Genomic DNA, 16,262 nt, shown 5'->3' on the forward strand with positions numbered 1-16,262 from the left:
GGAACTGCACATCTGTGGAGATGGAAACGAGCTCCAAAGCAGAGGCAGAACTGTCACACTCTCAGGGCTGGAGAGTTGTTGGGAATATTGACCTATGGAACATTGGGATGAGCTTGGACGAAAGAGGGCTTTGGGTGGCGAGAAGGAAAGTGACTCTGGGTGAAGTACTGTGGCTCTGGGGTTGGTCTCTAGGCAGAGGATGTGAGAGGACAGGGCACCAATACTGGGATTGGGGAGTACTGGGGACAATAAGCAGTGGAATGATGGAGGGGGACTGAGGTGACATTTGGTCAGAGGCAGGTGCAGGTGATGACTAACAGGCAGTACAGTGATCTCATGGGACATCTCCTTCTCAGCTTCCCCTCATTTCTCACCAGAGAATGTAGGGAAGAGGCTGGGTGGCCTCAAAGGTGCTCACTGCAAGAGAGGGACACATTGTCCAAGCTCCTGCTCCAGCTTTCAGGAAGCACAGCCCTGCTCTGGTCTAGTGGTCACTTGCATCCCAAAGCAGTTTCCCTGTCTGGAGAATGCCAAGCATGAAAGGAGGGAAGAGAGGAAGGGAAGTCAGTTACACCAAGGTGGTGTTGTGCAACTCCAGGATTGCACTTTCCCTTTGAAGCTGCCAGGGCTGTGCTGGCATCTCTAATGTAGATAAGAGGAGCTGGCTCCTCCAGGGATGGAACAATGAAATCCCTTTTCACTTGAGGCCAAAGGGGAAAAAAATTACTCCATCTGGGCAATTTAAGCTACAGGCATCTTGGGTTTGACACATTAGAGCATTGAGTGCTGCTCGTAATGCCCTGTAATTCTCCATGTAATCAATTAAAGAACTGTTCCACCCTAAATACTGCTGAAGGAAAACACAAACAAAGGAGCACATAAAGGTAATGTTTTCAATTTATTTATATAAACAATTGCATTTTAACAACATTGTTGTCCTACAAAAATAAAGTGAAAAACAATTCACAGAATTTTAAATAAATAATCTCAAACATCCACATTTAGCGGCTGCAGAGTACAGAATGCAGAGTGCACAGGAATCCTTGCTGAAGCAGCCTGTAACTTAACTCAAGTGAGATGGTCTGAGGAATTCCTCTGTGCCTACCCCAAAATAACTCAATCTATCCAGACTTGTCTCCCTTTGACTCTGCCAAACCCTGCTCCTGGGTTAGTGGCAGAAGGGTGCCCAGAGCTGGGTCTGATGGACATTTTGCATGAGGAACAAGTACATGTAGTACTGACCACCTTTGGATACAAGGAGAGAAGGTTTTCCCTTCTTCGTGCTTCCAGCAGAGAAAGGAAAACAAATGCCCTTCTTGCTCCCACAGCATCCATACCAAGGACCACTCCAGATGAGTCACTGGTATCGATGGCTGCAGGAGAGCTTGGTTCTGCAGTTCATGGCCACAACTACAGCCCTACCCAGCACGAGGCACGGCTGGCTCTACACAAATCCTTGGAAACAGAAGCCACAGACAAACTACACTGCTGCCAGAGCTGGTACAATGCACAAGCCTCTACAAGTGCTTGACAGTTCAGATGCAATAGAAAACTCAAGTCCTTTTCCACAAGTAGTCAAGTAATTTTGGGCAGGGGCACAGAATACCCGGTTGCTGCTCTATTCCAGTCTGAAGTGACATTTTCTTTTTCCCTATAGTTCCCCAGCTGCTTTTATGGGAAGATCATCTTCTATATTTCCTCTCTAGAAATTAAAAAAAGATACCCTTACATGCAAAGTCTGAAGTCCTATACAAGATCCTGTGTAACCTATGTGCCCAGATGACACTAGATATTTTACTACTGGATTAGGACAAGTATGTCTAGGAGATTTTTTGCTGGACAGTTTTAAAGAAGCTTAAGCCACTTACTTAAAATAACTCTGTTTATAAATTATAAATAAAATATTATCCCTCCTTTTCCCCCCAATAAATAGAAGTACAAATTATATGTACAGTTTGTGCACACAGGCAGAGCTACCTCCTGTGCCTGAAAGTGCTGCTGAGTCTCTTGTGTTCAGTTCTCTGTGTATTTACAGAGCTGCTCAGTTTACAGCCCCCCCTGTTTTTGGGAGCACAAAGCCACAGCACACCCTAACTCCAGCTACACTGTCCTCTTGTCCTTGGAGTAACAGACATTAAAATTACATTTTCAAGTAGACCAGAGAACTACAGCTATGAAAAGAATCCCAGTGCCTTGGGCCAAGTTTAAGACCTCCCCAGAGTTACATAATAAAAACATCCTTATCCAAATGCAAGCAGCCTGAGAGTCAGTTACTGCTAAGCTCAGTACTCTCATTTTCACCCCCTTACACAACTAATACATCTGTCACACTTCCTTCAAAAAGAAGCAGAATCCAGGAAAAGTACTATTTTCTTAAATATTTAAAACATTAAAAATATTTTTTAAAAAACTTGAAAAAAATTTTACTTTAAATATTTAAAACATTAAAAACATATTTTTAAAAAGCTGTAAAAAAACTTACTTTCATCTATATCCAGAAGTGGATTTGTACATAAGAGACATTAAGTTATGATACAAAGTGCCCTCTCTGCAGTGAGGGAGAGGTAGTATCAACAACAATGCAATGCATTTTCTGACCTTACATAAAGAAGCGAGTCTCAAGTATTTTTTTGTTGATTTTTGAGTGTTCATATGAAATTCATAATCACTTCTGGCAGTTTTCATTAAGTCAGAGTTTTCCTCGTACTTTTAGATCAATAGCTGCTTTCAACTTGCTGAGAAAAAAAGTTGCTTTTGTAGTGTTATGTGACCTATGAAAACTGCCAGACAAAATCACCACCAGCCCCCTTCATCAAGTATTAAAACAATAGTAAAAAGAAGTTGGAACCTTAATCCACTTTGGAATACATCATTCTGTTACAGAAGATTTTAAACAAGGGATTCACCACTGTCAAGCTGAAACACAGAAAATCCCTTTTGTAAATGGAAGCCTTACCTCAGTAAGGAATTTAAGGCAACCCCCACAATGAAGATGCTCAAGTTGGTTTTTTAAATACTAAGCCATAAATAGAATAAATAACACAGTTAAATAAATAAATAGGGAGATAGCTGGATTTCTACAGCTCGGCAGAGCGCTCTTTCAGCAGGAGCGTGGGGTTGATATCTTCCATGGCAGTTTTTGAGGTACTAACGTTAATCGTGGCCTCGGTGGGCTCGGGAGGCAGGATGTGGAAGGCAGTGAAGGGACAGCCTTTCACGTTGTTGCAGATGAGCTTCTGCAGGGAGGCCGTGTTGACGATGTCGAAGCCCACCTTGCCCCCAAAGGTGCTGGGCTTCCAGTACTCGGGGGAGCAGATGGCGTTGCCCATCAGCCCCTTCAGGGAGAACGGTGCTCCCATCTCCACCATGGTCTCGCCAAAGATGGCCCCGGGCCGGGGCTTCTCCACCAGCAGGCCTGGGTACAGCTCCATGGCATCGATGTCCCCGTACAGCTCCTCCAGCTCCGCTGCCATCTCTTTTTCTCCTGCAATGAGTAAAAACTCTAAGTGAAAAACTCCCTTTTTCCGTGCAAGACTGTCCTGCTCAAGCCCAGCAATGGCACTGTGGGCATTTTAAGGCACTGTCTCTCATTTGCTGGGAAGGATATGAGGACTGTTACCTGTAAGCTCTTCGAAGGATCGGAACGGTTTCAGCATGAAGCGTTTCCTGTACTCGTTCAAGGACTGGTACCTCATCTGCCTGCTTTGGTCAATGGAGGCCTTTGCCACTTTCTGCACTGCAGCAGGAACATTCTTCCCACCGGCAACCTGTACATTAAAGAGGAAAAGCTGTAAGATCTCCTGATATGAGTCATGAGGAAGTTGTGCCTTTCCAGTGATTAGTTTTAAATAGCTTTATCCCATTCTCTTGTCCCACCCACAGAGGCTCATGCCTCTGTCACTTCACCATCAACTTGAGGAAAGACCTACCCTGCCAGCACTTTGCTTGGAGAAAGATTTGACCATATGGGATAGTCCGTGCTCCAGCATGATGGAGTTGTTGTAAAGGAACTGCTGGAAGGTGTACTCCTGGTCATGGATCTGGAAGGTGTCGGGCAGCAGCGGGTGCCAGTGGTACAGGGTGTTGAACTCGGCTGCGATGCGGTTCTGGTACTGGAACTTCTGGTTGAACAGCAGCTCAGGGTCAAACTTCAGCTTGAAGTGGTACCCACTCAGGTGCTGCACATAGTCCTCTATAACGATCTTGATTGTCTCTCCTGTTGGACAAAGGAACAGGAGAGAATGTTGGCACTGCTTCTCCTCAATGTCAGGGAAAACACCATTTCTGAACTGTTCTAAAATATACTACAGTGATCAGGACAACAAACACTTTTCTGTAATCTCTCCTAGAAAGCAATTCATGTATTTTATGTGACTAAAGGGTGGAACAGCACTTCAGATCCCAAGAGTTCTCGGCTGTGGGTAGTGAGGTATTTTCTACAGCCGGTTTTCCCCCTCCCAAGACACAATTCCTTGCACCCTCCACAGAATAGCACACAGCAGTATTTACACTGTGTTCAGCTATTTAATATCTCTAGGACAGAGGGAGGGGATAATGAAGAAAGTAGATGTCTGAAAGCAAATCTCAGCTTCCGAACTACATAATACAATTGTCTTGGTTTCTGGTTTCAGCTGGGACAAGGTTTTTTCCAGCTTAGAGCACATCACCATTTACATAAGATGAAATATCACTGGGCACACAATTAGACAGGAGAACTATGCGGAGTTACGTTTTACATAACCTTCTGAACTTTAGACTTAATCACAGCCTTTCTTTTAAAGCATACCTGAGCTGACCCAACCCTAGGGGAAAAAATACCCAAAACCCCAGATCAGGGAGCCTGAGGTCATCGAGCCTCCCAGGCTTTCTCTGAGAAAGGAACCTGAGCTCCCTGTCTTTTCACTGCTTTCAGTTCTGCTTTCCTTAGATGAGGAAACTGACTGTCCCTGAGTTTTCTTCAGTTCCTTCTTTAGTAGAGCTGGGGGGAAGCTCCACCTCAACACGACCCCAGCGACAGGCCACCAAGGAGCCACTCACACCCCAATTTAGGGGATAGCTTCCCCCTCACTCCAGCCAGGCAGGCTGGAGCTGGAGCTGCACCTAGCAGCAGGGCTCTCACCGATCAGAATGAGCCGGGCGGTCTGGAAGAGCTGCTCGTCGTCCCACTCGGGGTGCTGGTGCTTGAGCACGTCGCAGACGCGGTTGTGCTCGCGCAGCCAGATCGTGGCGTACATCATGAGCCCGGGCACCAGCCCGAACACCTCCTGCCCCACGGAGAAGCGCAGGTGCTCGGGCACGTGGGGTGGGTACAGCATCTCTGCCTGCGTGTCCCGCACCGTCGGAGGGTACATCTCTCCATTGATCATCTGTGCGAGGGGGAAACAGCAGGAGCTGTGAGCTACGATACTTTGGTTAAGCTCTGTCCACTCTCTCAGCTCTGACTCACACTTTAGATCACCTACACCATTCACACAGCACTAATTTAGGAAATCTACGCCATCCAGTAAGAAGGTAGGAATTCTGAGCTAAGACATACCTGGTATTTTAGCTTTCCATCCTTTCGAAGCCTCAGTTTAAGTTGTCTCTCCAGAGTCTCTCCATAAATGTGGTTCAAGTCAACCTATAAAATAAAAGCATTTGGGACATGAAGCCAGCCTGCATTTTTTGCTATTTTAGGATAAGTCCCTGTTCTATGGATACCAATAGGAGTTCACCCCCTAGATGTTTACCTTTCAATTATATTACTGCTACCTTATAAGTATCATGCACCAATATTTAAGATGAAGCCAAATTATTTCCTGGCTACTGGAGCCATCTCTGCATAAGAGGAGGTTGCTACATCAGCAATATAAAAGGGCTCTGTTTAAAGTACCAGCAATTTGTTATTATGCAGACAGCTTTCTATATATACACACACAATTTATAGCTTTGGTTTGGACATAAGAGTGACACTTATAGTAAATAACTCTTTGTCCAAAGGATGCCTATCTTGTAGGTAAAGATCTTAAATCCAAGTCTGCTTTTGAAGTTCTTTTTAAACTAAGGCTATTGGCAGTACATAAGCAATACTTAAGTGCTGGATACAGCTCTTTGGAACTGACAGAGACCAGAGAAGTTCTGGGTACTCACTACATCTAACATGCTTTAGGTGAAAGCAGATTTTAGGGAACAATAAGAGATCCCTAGGCAGGTATTTTAAACAGAACCACTTGTGCAGAGCACGCGGTTCCGACCCGGGAAGAGATGCTGCCAAACACTGGAATTTGGCCTGAGGAGCAGTTACAGAAGGGGTAATCCCATGGATTGTGGCACAGTGTGTGCACAGGTCACACACTGTGTTGTGTCCCCTGGATGCCATTTTGGCCATTCCAGGTGCTCAACAGCTCCCAAAGAACACAAGCTGTGTCTCTAGCCATGACCGTACCCCGTGGCCGAGCGCTCTGGTGAAGGCAGGGCCCCGCTTCTGGTCTGTCTTGAAGAACTGGTGGGTGAAGTGCTGGGCAAAGAAGGTGAACATCACATTTGTCCCTTGTGGGTCGGGAATAAACTTTCTCCTCAGCAAAAACTTCTCCACGATCAGCTTCGAATCCGGGAGCTCTTTCTTACCTGTGGGAGAAACAGACAGTGAGAAACTCAAGACAACTCTTTATGCCATACTGAAGTTTATTCCTAACAAAAAGGCTTAAGACTTTCAGTGGAATACAATGACAGCAGCATACAAACAAGGGGAATTACCTACTCTTCTATGCTCACTTTCTTGATTTTACTAGAAATTTCTAAATTCCCTGCTTTTAGCATCTAACTCAATAGCAAGAACAAGAATAATATCTTTTAGATCTTTAAACAATATATCCAAAACACAGTTATTCATCAACTACACTGAAAAAAGGCTACAGACAAGCAGGTCTCATAGAAACCACTACTTTTTTTTTCCTCTAAGAAAAGACCAAGCAATCATTACGTGTCTGGTTTATTCCTCACCTTTAACACCCATTGGTGTTGGGCAGTCAAGTCCTACTGGTGGAAGGCTTCTTGTGTAGTAGGAAAGATTGGAATAAGCTTCCCAGGTTTTGTAATTGTAGTCACTATTGTAAGTTGGTGGGCTGTCAATCAAGTGTGATCTTGCTGAAAGGCAAAAAAAAATATTTGGTTATTTTTTAACTACATTTTAGGCTCAAAGAGTAAATGACAAAACCAGATCTTTTGCATATATTTGGCAGCAGTTGTAAATTCCACACATATCAGTTACTGATGTTAAATATGATTACAGTTACTGAATAACAGGACTGGATCCTGGCTGATCAGCTGGATCTTACTATTAACACAAGCAATGGAGTGCCAAGTTCATGTCAGCAAAATCCTGGACTCTTGCAAAAAGCAGAATCAAGCTGCACTTCAGCATGTTTCATACAAGCCTGCATCATGCAGGAGTCTTAAATTTTGGTGTTTTAACTTCAATGCAATTTAGGCTGCTTGGTTTGTAAACAGATAATTCAGTGCAATATTCTGGAGTAAGCTTTAAGAGGACTGGAAGAGACAATTGACACTTACACGTTAGTACATATCTCATAATAGTGTCCCTTAAGAAGGGAATGTTGTTGATGATATTCCAGGCTCCTTGGAAGTGGGTGAGGATGTAGTGGACAGTATTTGGTGATGGTTTCAATGCTAGCTTCAGCCACGTGAAAAATTCCGCTGCAAACGAAAATGGGAAGGTTATTATCAATTAGCTTATGAAAGATAACCTGCAATGCTGGAATTGGACTCTCTTTCATTTCCACGGAGAGGGGTGTGGGATACTCACGTGTGGTGCAGTTCTGCCCGTAGAAGCCTGTCCTGGTGCAGTCGCACTCGTAGCGATCTGGCCCGGTGGTCATGCAGACGCCTCTGTTCTGGCAGGGATTCGAGCAGCAAGGGTTGGCTGCGGGGGAACCAGAGCTCGGGTTAGCATCTCTGCAATACACTCCCACCTTCCCAGGGCTTTAGACAACGAACGAGAACGTCCTGGAGTTTAAGGCTGATGATGGGGAAGGCATCACAGCGACCATCCATCCACGGCAACCTCTGGGCTACCAGGGAGAAGCTTTAAAAGCGCAGGAATTCGCCTCTTGTCTGCTGCCAGCAATAACCCCCCTCAGAAGGGGAGATCATCCCTCACAGGCCAGCGGGGACCTGGCACGCATAGACAGCAGAGAAATGCCAAGAGAGCGAGGAGCAGGAGAAGCAGAAAGGCAAAGCGCGGTTAATCCGGAGCGCGGCGCGGACTCACCGGCGCGGCCGGCGGCCAGCAGCGCGGCCAGCAGGGCCAGGGGCAGCAGCGGCATGGCTGGGATGGGATGGGTTAGGCTGGGCTGGGCTGGCTCGGCAGCTCCAAGTGCCGCCCGCTGCTGCACATCCCGTATTTATGGCAGCGCCGAGCTGAGTCACTAGCCGGAAGCACGAATTGGGAATTTCACCTCCAGCCCCGACCCGCCCCGTCCCGCCCCGGCTCGGCGCAGGTGTGAGGCACGGCGGATGGGACGGCACGGGGCTGGCCCGCCGGACTGCTGCCAGCGCCGGGTTCCGCTGACTGACGGCTCACTGTGGGTTTAATTCATTCCGAGGGAGCTCGCAGCGCTGTGGCGCGCACGGGCTGCAGAGCAGTCGCGCTGCCAAGCGCCCCGCACAGCGGGAAGGAAGGAATAACGCAGGGAATTTAGTTTTAGTTTAGTTTTAGGGAATTTAGTGTGTCTGACAAGACCAGATCCTGTTTTTCGGCATTTTTGGAACAAATCGTGGCTTTTCCCCAGCACTTTTCCGTTAAACTCTCCATCACCATCCTCCCCTACCCCCTCCTCCCCCCCCGCTATGGTTGCACTGTAAACAAATTTTCCCTCATTTCTTTGAGAATACTTTATCATTTGGTCATAGATTATTTACGCTTGGCGACTATTTTTGGTGCCTAGTGCGTGAGGAACGAGAAAGCAGGAGGATGTCATGCAGTTGTGCAACCCAGTGTGGAGCTGCACTTTCGCCCTCGATGTCAGCATTGAACACCAAACCCCAAAGTGACATTTGCTGATGGTTGAACTGCAAATCTGAGACATGACAGTGGATTCAGGCCGATTTAAACATAATCTTATTTTTGGCCCCAAAGCCAAAACTACAATAGTAGTCAGTGAGTAACTAGTGTACATCAGTGGTGGGTCTTTCTGGATGTTTTAAGACTGGTACACAAAAAGTTGCATAATCAGGAGGAGGCAGATAGTATTTCTTTATACATTTGCATGCAGAAACCACAGGCTGGGTCATACACTTAAGCAGAGGATGTCTCTGTCAGCCGAACCGGGGGCCTGTGGCCACAGCCACGTCTTGCTCAGTCTTATCAAGTGTAAAAAAAGTGAGATTTTTTTTTTGCAGAAGCCAAATCAATTAAATATGGAATGTTGGTTATCCAGTGGATCAGGCTATGGCATGAATAGCACCAAGGGTCTACACACATTTTCATCCATTTCATATGTCCATCTCATGCTGACTTTGTTCCATCTCACAATACTTTCTTGGATGCTGTCACACAATAAGGCTTTACAGCAAACAGCAGGCATGTGTTTAAATAACATGCATAGGAAAATGTTTCCAGAGTTGTTTCCAGCAACATTAAGGGGAAAACTGAAGCAATTGTGTGCAGCCAGACAATTGCCCCTGAAATGATAATTCAAAGGTAACTGTGCTATGATTTAGAGGACCCTGGAGACAGAGATAACAGATGATGCTTAAAGCTTTCAATTATTATAATTATAATTAATCAATATGTAAACCAAGAAAGAGGGTAGAACTCCAGGCTTTGGAGAGGATGTTTCCCCTTGAGAAGCAGTATTTCTGCAGCTGGAAAACCAGTCAGCACCCCCCACCTTCCACTCAATGCTGCAGTCAGTGTGACGTGAGCTTTCTCAAGTCTGATTTTGGCTGGGGAAGTTCACTTGTGTCACTGTCAGCTGCAGTAGAATTGAAGGGATTTTTCAGCTTTTCAAAATAAAGAAAAATCAGGAAGATACAATAGTGCTGCTTCTCCGAAGGTTGCCCTTCCCCACTTGTTGCTTTGGGATTATCTCAGGTAAAGAACTGGTTATATGCTGGAAAGGGAATTTTTCTCAGAAATGGAAGTTTGCTGTGGCAGGATTCACCACCAGGTGGAGATTTTATGCATCAACTAAGTGCTCTTTTCGTTTTTAGTACATAAACCATCTTTCCTAAGAATTGATGTTATTTTTCTTTCTGTTACTTGAAGTACCTTTCGGCCCAGGTGCGAGCAGCCTGTGGAACAGAGAACCTTCGTCAACCTCAGCCTTTTTGCATTTGCTGACATTTCTGCAGGAGGCAATTCCCTGAAGCTATTCCTGTTTCTATTTTAGGTTTAACTGCATAAATTCACACCTTTCCAAGGCAAGGGTTCAGGACAGAGGATGCAGTGACGTGTAAGGATTGACATGCTTCAGCAATGCCACCAAAAGAAAGGGAGATGGAGTGGCAGCAGGGAAAAGTGGCACAAAAATCTACATCTGCCTTGGGCAAGACATGAGCAAGTTTGAGTCTCTCCTTTTTTTTACTTTTTAAGAGCAGCTTTCCTTTGGACTTCAGCTGCTGAAAAACAACATAAATCCACAGCTTGTGTTTTATTTGCAAGCCAGTAAGAGTTTTGAGGAATGTTTGCCAATATGATAGATTTTATTTTACCATTAACATCTGCACAGAGTAAACCCTGCCCAACAAACCCTTTCCAAGCCTCTGTTTTTAATAACATCTCTGAATTCTTGTTTTAATTCCCTGGCATTCTTGACAGACTCAGTTACGAGTCAAAGGCTGTAATGAAACAGGTGAGAAGAGTGACTTTACATCAGATTTACCTGCAGAGGTGAGATATGAAATGAGATACCTGTGCAGTGCTGTGTGGTGCCAGGTTTCTCTCAGGCCTGTTTGCTTTGCAAATTCTTTGCCAGGTACCTGTATGATATCATGACTGCAGGGCATCTGCACACTGCTTGGGACATGATACACATCAGTTTGAGAGGAAAAGAACACAAGAATTGCTCCCTTTTGCTCGGCTTTAATGCAGATCTCCACCTGATCCAAAGCAAGGCTGAACTCTTTCCTTGGGAGGTGCCCAGACACTGAATCCCCATGATTTTAAATGAAAGGGAATGAATGAAGCCCTGCAGAAATGGCTTTCAGAACTATGTTTTGTTTGTTCAGATGAAGTGTATTAGATGATTACTTTCCTCATTGGCACTCTTGGTAGTCACAACTTCAGTCCTGCTTGACTAGTTCCTGACAAATAAGCCCTAAATGACTTAAACTCAGCTTGAAGCTCTCTAGGACAACCTTTTTCCAAGGAGTGTAGATGAATGAAGGATGAAGCACAACATTTTTATCCTACATGGTGGTTTGAGGCAGAGGCTGGCTGAAAAATTCATCCTAGCTACAATCTGTTCCATTTTAAAATTTTTTTTAGGTCACAAGACTTTAAATTCCTTTTTATGTTGAATTTAAAAGGGAAGGCCATAAACATGAACTATTGGATAAACATAAGATTTTTGGCAGTCACACTCGGGATTAGACTTGTATATTTTTTTTAACTTTTTTAAAAATTTAAAATAATTTCTCAGAGACTTTGTTTGGATACACTCATCTATGGTTGGGCTTTTTTTTCCTATATAAGCTGTACCTATTAAAATGGAAAATATTTTTCATTTCTTGACTGAAGAAAAAGATGTTTTCTTTATTGGCAATTGTTATTGGTAATTGTTACCAAAGTAAAGCCATGAACCTCCCTGCTCCCATGATCCTGGTTTTTTTTCTTTGCAGAGCCCATTATTCCCCACGCAGCCTCCGTGTGTTTCTGATGTGGACATTTGATCACAGGCAGATCTGAAATACGTCATGAGATTTTGTAACTGCCTTACATAAAGAAACGTCAGCTGACATTTTATCTGCTTTTGGTCACCAGCTGCAACTCACATTAAGGTAATTGCTTCTGCTGTGCCATTTTAGTAAGCATTGTATATTGAAAAGCTATCTTTCTGTGGGAAACCTGCACAGAAAACCCTCCTTAGAGAGATTTCCAAATACTTCCCCCTCAATTCAGATGCTTGAATTTTCTTTTAGCAATTCCTGCTTAATGTTAGTGAAATCTGTCATCCAGCCTCATGCTCTTATGTTGTGCGGGATTTTCCTTTGCTTCAAGCACATCGATATTAAACTGGATAAGGGAAATGGAGGTTGGTTTTGCTGAGTGGAAAACTTATTTCAGTAAGGCCTTCTTACATAAAACATGACTTCGGGTGTTGAAGTTTATTTAGCTTTATTCATTAACACCGTTTTTCAGTCAATTTAAAGAAAGGAAACATTACTTCTGCAAATAAGAATTTTTTTTTTCTGCAAGAGCATTTGCCAGATCAGTTTACAACAGTGCAAAACCTGCTGTTCCAGCAAGTAAGCTCTGCTCTGCAGGTTTTTGTAAGGTTGTTTGTGAATTCAAGGTTTCATGGAATCACAAAATCGCAGAATGGTTTGGGTTGGAAGGGACCTTAAAGGCCATCTAGTGTCACCCTGTGCCAAGGACAGGGACACCTTCCACTGTCCCAGGTTGCTCCCAGCCCTGTCCAGCCTGGCTTGGGACACTTCCACAGCTTCTCTGGGCGCCCTGTGCCAGGTGCTCACCTCCATCACAGGGAACAATTCCTTCCCAGTACCCCATCTACCCCATCTTGCTCTCTGGCAGTGGGAAGCCATTCCCTGTGTCCTGTCCCTCCCTCCCTTGTCCCAGTTACCCCTCCACCTCTCCTGGAGCCCCTTTAAGCACTGGAAGGGGCTCCAAGGTCTCCCCAGAACAATGCCATCCAGTGCTTTGAGAAGGGGGACTCTGCAGCTCCTTGTTGTGACCCTTCCCTTGGTGCCCACAGGGAAGATGCCACCAAGGTACCCCAAGGTACCCCTGGGGTCTAAAGGGGATTCAGATATTGATACTGAGACACTGACTTCCTTAAAACTGACTCTAGCTCTTCCCAGCTGGAGGCTGAAGGAGTCATCTGGTGTCAGCCAGGGAAGAATGTTCCATGACACAGCTCCCGTGGCAGCCCTTGGATGGACAGTGCCCGCACAAATTATGGCTTTGCCTTGCGCCAGGGTGGGGAGGCTCCTGGAGCAGGCTCTGCCCACTGCAGCATACCCAAACTCCCAAGGCTCCTCTCTACTCATCTTCACTTCCAGAATTAAATCAGGACTGTTTTCCAGTAGCTTGTCACTTTGACACACTTCCAGCATGCCCTTACATTAAAAAAAAAACCAAAAAAAAACAACGAAACAAAAACTAGGAAGAAATTAAGAAGTAAAAGGGATGGAATTATTTTGAATGAGCTGGAGGACTCAGCGACCAGATTGCCCCGTGATCCTTTTCCACAACCTCCAGTGGGAATTGGAAACGCCTGAAGAAACACTGTGAGTTAAACTACTCAGGTCAGAACAAGATCTAGACAATGTATATCTCAGGAGATACAAACTGGAGAAATTCCTGCTTTATTCAAAATTAAATTAGATTATTGGGAAAGAGACATCACATCATATTTTGTCTTGCCAAGACATATGACTCTAAGCAAAAGCAAATCATCTGGAAATTCTTCAAATCCTTTTCTGCTTTTTGAGACGGCCAATTATTCAATGGCATAAAAACCTGGCCAGCTCACTGGGCTTAAAATCCAGCCTCCAAGGGAAACTGTGCCCTGGAGATGCTCATCAGGAGATAAAACCTTGCTGGCTTTGACTCTTCTCCCTAGAATATGCAGTTAGGGAAAACGTATAATGATCAAAATTACAGAAATAGAAAATAATTAGGGATCTACAAGCCCTGCAGTGGTTGTAAGAGCTCAGAGCCACAGCCCAGAGAATTTATATCTGCAAGGAAAAACATCCCATATCTCTTTTCAGTGCTGGAGCTGTGTTAGTCATCCCTCTTCAGGAATGTCATCCATTTATTGTTGCTGTTTGGATGTCTTGGGGAACCTGAAGCCAGCCAGGCGCTCCGTGTGCCTGCAGAAACAGCCCTTTGCAAAGAGCAGAACTGGCCATCACAGGATCCTTAAGGCTGGAAAAGACCTTGGAGACCATCAGCTCCAACCACAATTCACAAGGGGATGTGTTCTCGCACTAGAGAGTTTCTTCCAAGTACTGAAGTGTCCAGGTTAGGGATTAGCTCATGGCTAGATGAATTACTGTTTTTACAGGTAAAGTGTGTGAGTTTTTGATTATTATTGTCCTTCACACAACTCATCCTATATTATGAATTTTGATGGTGTTTCTTTGTGGAGCAGTTGTAAATTTGGTTTAATAATGACATGTCTCTCTTCCACTGTTTTCCTGTTGATCCAAAGGCAGTCCTGACTAGACTTTGGGATTTATTTCTCATCCTGACCTCCGGTGTAGAAGAGATAAGTCATAGAAGCCCAACAGAAAACAATCAGCTTGTCTGGTTCTGTGGTTTCTCTGGAAACTCTGTGCTGGTTGCCTCTCTGTTCATTAAGTAAATGAGGGCTTTGCAGCGTTCTGGCCGTGTGTGTTATTTTGGGGTTTCGTTTCAGATGGCATTCTTCCGGGGATTGTTTTGGAGAGAGTTGCCAGCAACCTTGGGCCAGTGGGCTGGAGGCCAGGTTTAGGTGGAAATAGCAGGGTTTATATCACCAGCACTAAGCTCTGTCTGGGCAGCTAATTTTGGGCTGGTGCTTCTTTGAGGCATCGTCAGTTTCTGCGTGTGTCTGGTTCCAGCCATCACAAAGGCTGTCACAGCCTTGGGCAGGCCATCAGTGGTGCCCAGGCCAGCAGCCTGTGGCAGGGCTGGTGGGAATCACAATTCCCTGCTGTTCCAGGGAGCTTTTCTGTGCCTGCAGCTCCGTAAGGGGTCCAGCTCTTCCTGGGGAAAGAACACCTGACTCTGTGCAATGCCTGCGTTTCCTCTTGATTCGATTTCCGTGGGAAGGGCCTGAGCTGTCATGCAAACCACTCCCCGTGGCTCCTCTCACCACAAACACACTCCTCCACCCTCTCTCCTGGACTCCATGAATTGGGATCATCTGGGGTCGGGCCCATGTGGGATGACTGGGAATAGAAGTGTGGATGTGGCAAGAGAGACCTTGTGAACTTCCACTGGCTGAACTCCTGTGAAAAGCTGGAGTTCCTGCCCAGATCAATCAAATATGGATTGCTCCACACAATTCAGAATAATTCTGAAGTGTTGCAACGTAGCTCCTGGGGATTTTAAATGTTTATAGACTTTCCAGAGGGTAGGAAAAGGGGAAATACTTACATGTAGATATTTTTTGTCATACTTGAGCTAGAAATGCTGGGCCCCTTTCCCAAGGCTCCTTGCTCCCTGCTCTGCAGCACTAATGAATGTAAATGAGTAAAGGCAGACCTGTGAGCAATGCTGAGTGGAGTAAAAGCCCCCAACAAATGCAAAGCACAGCAGGAATCACCAGATAACCACCTTACATCCTTTTCTGTGTGCTGCACCCAGTGGGCGTGCAATATTTTCATCTCAGGTGATTTGTTAGCTGCTCCAAAACAAGTCTCTGCAGCCCCGTGGATATTTACATTGCAATGATTTGGATGCTCTACTTATCCTTGGGCTGGAATATTTTAGTGACTGGCAATTACCTAGAAGTCCTCCTCAGCACAAGGCACTGTAAGATCAGTGTGAAATAAAGAACTTATGCACAGCATCAGAATCTGGACAGTTAAAATGTTCATGGTGGGCAGGAGTGAGCCAAGCCTGTCTGCAGAACTCCTCCAATGGTTTCATACACTGCTGGATAACACTTAGCTATCTGACTTGGAACCACTTCCTATGCAAAAAACCCTATACGACTTCAGGCTTGCAGTCATCAAAAATTGTGTTGATTGAGACAATGTTTTTCATTCCATACCCTAAGGCTTTTGTATTTCATCCAGGTGAACCTTTCAAAACATCCCCTTTCCCAGGTGTTCTGGTTCCAACTTAATTAGGAGGGTGATTTTAATTTTACTCTTTCTCAGCTGTTCCATTTTGCTTTGATGCTTAACCAAAACATTAATAAAATCTTCACCTCCTCTGCATTAAAAATTGGGTTTTCCACCTGATATAGCTCTGTCTTTTTCTTAAGGTGAATTTTTTTCTCTCGCTTTGAATTTCACATTTGATATAGCCATTTCTAACCTTCTTTTTAAATTACCAGTATCTGGAATCAGTCCTGATTTTG

The 16,262-nt window shown here is 44.9% G+C and overlaps 1 protein-coding gene across 1 annotated transcript; it reads right to left on the bottom strand.

Annotated features, from left to right (window-relative positions):
* Nucleotides 1-879: 879 nt before the first annotated feature.
* On the bottom strand, nucleotides 880-8,371 carry PTGS2 (prostaglandin-endoperoxide synthase 2). The gene is made up of 10 exons (XM_009088420.4): nucleotides 8,270-8,371; nucleotides 7,805-7,921; nucleotides 7,552-7,695; nucleotides 6,982-7,125; nucleotides 6,425-6,606; nucleotides 5,537-5,620; nucleotides 5,120-5,366; nucleotides 3,930-4,216; nucleotides 3,620-3,767; nucleotides 880-3,484 (listed from the first exon to the last, which is right to left on the bottom strand). Exons 1-10 carry the CDS (start codon nucleotides 8,322-8,324, stop codon nucleotides 3,078-3,080), a joined length of 1,815 nt encoding a protein of 604 aa, XP_009086668.2. The 5' UTR covers nucleotides 8,325-8,371; the 3' UTR covers nucleotides 880-3,077.
* Between the last annotated feature and the right edge of the window lie 7,891 nt (nucleotides 8,372-16,262).

This window comes from Serinus canaria, chromosome 8 (genome assembly GCF_022539315.1).
Source record: "Serinus canaria isolate serCan28SL12 chromosome 8, serCan2020, whole genome shotgun sequence".
Lineage (NCBI taxonomy): Eukaryota > Metazoa > Chordata > Aves > Passeriformes > Fringillidae > Serinus > Serinus canaria.